This window comes from Astatotilapia calliptera, chromosome 23 (assembly GCF_964374335.1).
Source record: "Astatotilapia calliptera chromosome 23, fAstCal68.1, whole genome shotgun sequence".
Classification (NCBI taxonomy): Eukaryota; Metazoa; Chordata; class Actinopteri; order Cichliformes; family Cichlidae; genus Astatotilapia; species Astatotilapia calliptera.
Genome location: NC_137443.1, coordinates 23,698,130 through 23,705,652, shown reverse-complemented (window position 1 = coordinate 23,705,652; position 7,523 = coordinate 23,698,130). Strand labels below are relative to the sequence as shown.

At 40.3% G+C, this 7,523-nt stretch overlaps 1 protein-coding gene across 1 annotated transcript; it reads right to left on the bottom strand.

Annotated features, from left to right (window-relative positions):
- Nucleotides 1-481: 481 nt before the first annotated feature.
- On the bottom strand, nt 482-7,503 carry LOC113016705 (glycerol-3-phosphate dehydrogenase 1-like protein). The gene is made up of 8 exons (XM_026159754.2): nt 7,060-7,503; nt 6,364-6,541; nt 4,489-4,629; nt 4,122-4,260; nt 3,863-3,975; nt 3,544-3,777; nt 1,618-1,724; nt 482-1,054 (listed from the first exon to the last, which is right to left on the bottom strand). The coding sequence occupies exons 1-8, from the start codon at nt 7,098-7,100 to the stop codon at nt 958-960; spliced, it is 1,050 nt and encodes a 349-aa protein (XP_026015539.1). The 5' UTR covers nt 7,101-7,503; the 3' UTR covers nt 482-957.
- Between the last annotated feature and the right edge of the window lie 20 nt (nt 7,504-7,523).

The following is a 7,523-nucleotide window of genomic DNA, read 5'->3' as shown; positions in this document are numbered from 1 at the left end:
CAGAGAATCTGCTCTACGTCCTGAGCTACAGGCACCCATAAACACATTTATGAGGATGCGTCAGTTTGTTGGAAGATGTAATTACACGCTAATCTGTGCATATCTACAAGTTCAGTATCCTTTAAAAAATACAGATTGTATCTTTAAGGTAATAAATACATAAACAGAGACTAGAGACATAATATGTGACTTATATGGACATGTTACAGAGATAAACAGGGATGGGAAGCAGATGGAGATAGACAGTTGAAAGAATATCAAAGGTTTCACCGGTCTGCCCTATAACAGGGTTGAAATGTAGGGACAAGGACGGCGTTTGTTCTTTAATCTGCTCTCTCACACTGGGTTACTGCAGCTCTCCTGGGAATCACTTTCAGCCCAACACAGACTGACGGTGGGATCTAAAACACCACTCAGTCACAAAGCTGCAGACACAGGACAGGATACCAGCTTCCCATTTCAACAAGAAATGACAAGACTGTTTGTTATGAATGGTTTTATTGAAAAAAAAACAAAAAAACCCCCAAAAAACCCACCTCCACATACAGAGTTAAAAAAGAATATGCTGGATTTTCAGGTTACAAACAGACATCCTGTAGTGACATACGACAATAGTTACTGACAGATTCTGGCAGTAGTACAAATGGAGTGGTCTGCCTTTGATGGTAGTTTATCCCTGCCACAGTTTCAAATGAAATTAACGCCACACAACGTTTAAAAAAAAACCAAAATTGGTAAAAAGCAAAAAAGCAAAACCCAAAACTTATAATAAAATGCTGCGAAAATATTGTGCAAGAGCCATGATTAAATGACACTGACGGAGATAATATGAAGTGCCCTGGGTTGTCATCGTTTTGTTAAATTGTGCGTTTCTCTGATGATTCTCTTCCGCCCTCTAGTGGTAGTAAATCTCTACTGAAGGAGCAGCAGTGAGCATGTCTGCAGACCCCGTTTACTTTACAAGTGCTCGGGGTGGTTCTGCAGACAGGTGATGAACTCTTTCACCTGTCTGCCCTCAAAGCAGATCTGGTAGACGGCTGCGAACAAAGGAAACCTGCAGAAGGAAGGAGACTCAAAGTTTATTGCATGTTGATGTGAGGACACTGCAAATGAACTGTTTGTAGGTCAAGGAACAGGAACAAAACAAGCTGCTGGCTATAAAAAAATAAATGATTTTAATATCCTTTATTGTCCGAGACAGGTTCAAGATAAAAATGAGCCCACAGCTGCTGGTCTAATCAGAGGTGTAATCAGGCGATATAAGTGAAAACACTTGTGTGTGTGTGTGTGTGTGTGTGTGTGTGTGTGTGTGCGCGCTTGTGTGGACTATGGCTGTTTATACTGCAGTTTGCAGGTAATTACAGATAGCAGGAATGCTGATAATTCTTATTAGTTTCATTTAGATTTCATGCTGCCGGTAATACCAAAACTTCAAGAACATAATTGTGATTTATAACTTCGATCCCAATCTTCGAAGAGCACAGCCAGAGTAAATATTCAGCCCGACTTGAACCATTAATGTAATGAAGGCGTACCCAGCAGACTGGAAACTGGTTCTGCTAATATAAAACAATAAAACAAAGACGTAACTGTACGTAAAAGGATTAGTGGACTTACTTGTTGACCATGTCCCTCTTTTTTAAGATCTTGTAGACCTCCGCGGAGGTCTGCGGACCCTGGAGCTTCTGGCCATTGAGCATTTCTGCCTCCAGCTCAGCGATAGACTGCATGAGCAAACATAAAAGTGTAGGCTGAGCAACCAAGTATGTTGACAAAAAGGACACACAGATAGAGATCTATTGTGTTGATGGCAGTAAGCTTTTCAGGGCTGTCCCGGATACCATTCTTTGGTCTCCAGAGAGTGAGCTCTGCAAGCAGCAGACAAGCAAAACTGCTTCTAAGGGGCTTTGAAAGGGAGCTAAATCTAGCAGAAAAGTCACTAAGAAGGCGACAGTGAGATGAACTGAGCCGCGATGATCACTGCTGTGAGCGAGGGGGATATAAAGACTGCCCAGCAAATATTTGGTTAGAGCCCTTAAACTTCTTCCTTCACTGCGTCCATGACCCAAATCAAAGATAGCGTGTGCACGCTACCTCTGTGTACACTTCAATTATTCATAGAGTAAACCCAACGGGGGCCACTTTTCCTCAAGATAAAAATGCTGCACCTCAACAGTGGATTTTGAATGAATCAGTCCAGACTTCCAGCTTTAATTCAAGAGGTTTAAGTTTTTTTTGCATTAAATGTTCAGAAAAAACAGCCATTAAAAGAAAACAAAACTTTGTTTTCCTTTTTAATACAGTCCCCGATTTTCACAGGCTCAGTCTCAATTGTAGAAACCAACATGGACCAACAAGGATTGTTTTTAATACTTGGAAATTCCTCTCGAGTCGCTCTGCCAGAACTTTACTTCACCCACCTTCAGCTGCTGTTGTTTGTGGGTCTCTCTGCCCTCAGTTTTGTATTTAATAACTGAAAGGCTGCTTGGTTCAGTTGAGATTAGGTGACTGACTTGGTTATTGAAGATCTATTTATTTGCCTGTGAGACTCTTGGGTTTTAACTTGGGGTTGAACAGTTTTGCAGCATTTGGTTGTATCCTCGCAGGGAGTAGAGCCTCGTACACTTCACAATTAATCCTGCCGCTTCTATCAGTATCAATAAACACCAGTGAACCAGTTCATGCCCTTACCACACCATGAGCACCACAATGTTTGATAGATGATGTAGTATTCTTCAGATCATGAGCTGCTTCTCTAATCATACACACCTTTCTCTTTTTATTGTTCTACTACAAGTTCATCATAGTTTCCAGAACTGCGCGGGCTATTCAAGATGTTTTCTGGCAAAGTCTAATCTGGGTTTATTGTTCTTTGTGCAAACCACCTGTAAATTCTCTGTATCTCGATTCATAAAGGCACGTTTTGCTTGTAAACTTTGACAATGATATAAGTACCTCCTCTATAGTGTTCTTGACTTAGTTAGATGCCATTAAGATGTTTTTCTCAACGATGGAAATAATTCTGTCATCATCCACTTCAGTTATCTTCTGTGAGCTTTGAGGGTTTTTGGTGTTGCTGAACCAGATTGTTGATTTGGACACTACGACAGTTTTTGCTGTCTCTCTGATTTTTTTCCCAGGTTAGTGATGACCTCCCTCATTTACATTAGTATCTGTTTTAACATTATATCGAGAGTTTGAGTGAAATGCAAATGTGAACAACACTCACATGTCTCTGAAACTGCTCAACAGTCAACTGTTTAATTACTTTTGAGTCTCAGAAAATGCGGCACTATGTGTAAAAAGAAAAAAGCTGTAATTCCTGAACAGTTAAAGCTAAATGTTTATATAAAAAAAGACCTTTGAAACTGCACAGTAGTGCACTTCAATAACTTTGATTTTTTCCTCTTAATACTAATAGTAGATATTTGATTTACATTGTAATAATTAACATTTAGTTACCCTTTGGATTTGGATTTTTGTAACTTATATTCCTCTTATTTGAAAAACAATAATTGCGATGGACTGTCCTCTCTGACTCACCTTGGACGTTCTGACGAAGGCCTCTGCGACCTTCCGGTTTCGTCCTCCGTAGCAAGTGGTGATAAGGTCGGCCACGCCGCAGCTTTCCAGGAAGGTTGTAGAGCTCACTGAGCCTTTGCAGAAAATTTTGGCAAAGGCAACCATTTCCATCAGACCAAGCCTGATTACCGCCGCTTTGGTGTTGTCGCCACAGTCGAGGCCATCACAGAATCCAGCGCCGACCGCCACAATATTCTAGTAATGCATGAGGGGAAGGGGGCAAACATTTTAAGGTTTTCCATTATACAAGGAGAATTTGACTATGGAAACATCCGTTTACCTTTAAGGCTCCACAGAGCTCCACTGTGTCACTCTCCCGCACGACAGCGATGCGAAAGTTGGGAGTCTGCATCAGTTCTTTGAAGATGTGGCCGTTTGCCTCATTTCTTGCTCCTGTAGTGAATGAAGTTTATTAAACATAGAGTGCTAAATTGCTCCAGCAACACTTAAAACAGGAAGTAACTGTGCACTAGCTTGTCTGACCACCACAAAACCTCCTCTGCAACTTATCTACACATGTGCTGTACAAAGTATCTAACCGATGGTGGTTTCACAGAACTTCTCATCCGCCACCTCGCTGGCGATGTTGGCTCCCATCAGGACGCTGACGTCAATCTGTAGTTTCTCTCGGATGATGTCTGAGATTAGCGTCAGTCCTTCCGGTCCCTCATCAATGCCCTGGATGACAATAATCAACAATTTAAAACATAACCTCTACCCTGAATGGGCTTTTGGCCTTGAGATGATGGTGACACATACAGGATGTGATTGTCTCTGTATTATATTGTATTATATACAAAAAACTCATGATGCCATGACCGCAGAAAAATAAGAAGCTGTGGTTAGGATACTGTTTCCCCTTTTATGCTGGCAGAAAATGTGACATGAACAGTCACAGGGTCTTACTTTGATGAGTGATATCCCGATAGCTCCCTCTGCGATGTGAGGTTTCATCTGATCACAGAGTTTCCCAATGAATTGGTGCGGGATTACAAAGACGAGGATCTTTGCTCCTTTAACAGCTTCTGTGATGTCTGGAACAGCCACCTAGTGAGCCGACAACAGCATGTTAGTCCTCATACAGAACCAAATCATACAGTGCCAGTATGCAAGACACTTCATTTTGGATTTCCTCTAACCCACACAGGATCAAAAGTATACATACAGACTTAAATATATACATGTATTCACTTAAATCTTTTAATATGTGTTGCTGAGGGTTGTACAAATTCTTAACAAAGCCAAGGCCCAGTCATGATCACCAATGATCAATCATGACTAACAGACCCTGTATAAAATCCAAATAAATTCAAACTTTTCACCCAATTCTTTTTTTTAAGTGATTAAAGATGTATGCTGTACACTCAATCCACTCTGGAAAAACGGCAGGTCAGAGAAATCATTAAAAGCCCCAAATGACCATGATATTCATGCCCATGACGAGTGGATGTAAACTTCTGACCACAACCGTATATATCACTGTACACTGATATATATACTAGTTTAATGCTAATTTACGGCAGTATGTATCTGCGGTATATCGTTTTTCATTAACGTTGGTAAATATTTAATAAGCATGTAAGGAATAATGCAAAGATAATTATGACTAATGCAGCGTTCCACTTGGAACTTGATGTTGGAACTTGATGTTATGTCTCTCCTGAGTTAGCACGTTCCAGAAAAACCAAAAAAACAGGAAGAACAGGTTTGAAAAAAATTCTTATCAAGGTGGAGCTATTCAGACATCACTAGCAATTCAGCATAATTCTTATGTTTTTGCACTTAAAACACAGCCATAAACAGAGCCTGAGAAGTGCTCTGAGTGAGTCAAAAAACACACAACAGTGACAGCACAGATTAAAAGTTTACAGTTTTACTACAGTTTAGGTTCAGTGCCAACATCTTGGATTAGTAACTTTGGGTATGTTGGTCTGCGCTGACTTCCCGAGTGGGAAGTTCGAGTAAGGTGGGTGTTCCATAGAATACATTTCTGACCTCCATCTTATTAAGGAGCGCACCGTAATCTGAACTATTTAAAGATGACACTGCATACCCACTGCAGCAGCTTAGTTATTTATAGATTCCATGATATTTTCTAATTTTTCATATTCTATGACAGTTTGAACTCAAGTTTAATGATCTATAATTAAGCATGTGGTAACTTTATACAACCAAAGACTGCAAATAATGTCTCAAAAGCCAGTTTGGTGGCATTATTCTCACATTTTAATGAAATACAATGCACTCATTTGTATTTTCTTAAATTAGTTTTCGAGTGTATAAATAGTCTGGCCCCAGGATGTCTTTCTAGTTGCATTCAATAACAAAACAGTAAGAGGAGGATTGTGAATCATAACTGTAAAATACCACACCACAGATCTAAATATGGACGGTCAGCAGCTATGAAACACACTCCTAATTGAAATCAATTTGATTACAGATATCAAATCTTTTAGAGTAAAGGTCAAAGGTTGGTTAATTGTATTAATTTATTAATGTATCTTTCTTACGCTATATTTTTTCAGTATGTGTATGTATTGTATCTCTGTGTATTACAGTGCATTGCAGTTTTATGCTGTTTGAGCATTGTGAATGTAAAAGACCAACAAGGGACAAGGGCAGGAAATTAACAATGGTATTGGAACCATGTCAAACTGCATTGTTCCTTTTAAAAAAGTTAAATAATCTTATCGGTGCAATGTCGTGTGCTTCAAGATTGCGGTAATTAGCAAACCGGACTGCATAATCTACAGATGATGCTTCTGTAACTGTTGCACTTACCACATTCTTGGGCAGCTTGTGGCCTGGTAGATACTTGACATTTTCATGCTCGGTGTTGATGATCTCTGTCAATTTCTTCCCGTCAATCATTTCTTCATAGACCCACATGTTCACCATTGGGTCAAAGCGGTTGGAAGCTTTGACATTGTGCCCGATAATTTTGGCAATGGCAGAACCCCTGAGGGAGGGACAAAGATCAGGTTAGAGAGCCAGGACTGAGCCTAACCCAAAACCACAGGTTGAAGCTCTGGGAATTAAGTGAGTACACAAAGTACGGCATGTTCCTGAAAAGGCTAAAAAAGCATGCTTAGGCTTGGAATTGGACTTCTTCCAGGAACATGCCCTTAAGGGAGAACTCTTTGTAGTCCCAAGAGTTAGAACCACAAAAGGTACTCACAGGTACTCCGTACAGGTACTCTACAGGAGTGTATGGATTTTATTTTGCAAGACCCTTATTTTAGAAAGCAGGATGCTACTACACGAACAGCTCTTTAGAAGCAATCGAGGAAGGCTGTAAATAACAGCTCCAGATCTTCCTTTCTGATGTGCAGGACAGAGGTAAAGATAAGCCTATTAGATTATGAATACAGCGGGTTTGCAACCAGTAAACGACCAAATCAGCGATCAGTTTTCAGTTGGCTGAAAAAAGGGAACTCCTACTTCTAAAAGAGGCAAAAAGATACAGAAAAACGTTACCAGTTTCCAGATCCAACGATGCAAACTTTCTTTCCGGGCATTTTTAAAAGTAGAAACTCCGACAGTGAGCGCTTTGCAAATACAGCCTGTTGTCCTTTACTCCCCAGTCTTTAACTTCCTTATACGCCCTGAAAACGCTGCTACTCTCTTACCACGCCCTTACTGTCACGGCTACACCTCTTATTATGTGCAGTTCATAAGCAGCAAAGCCTTCTCCACGCATCTCCACCGTTTAGACATCTCCACTGTTTTTGAAAGCTTCATAGCCCATATTCAGGTTCGAGTTTAAAGGTGACTGCATGCAACAGCAACAAGTCCGCTATATTAAAGCGAACGTTTTAAAGGCCAGTTATTATTTAATATTATCGGGAAATATGGGATACCGCCAGTCACATTACTACCTCATGATAACAAAAGCGTATTTTAAAGGCGCTTCCGGTCATTGGGCTTTTCAAAATAAAGCT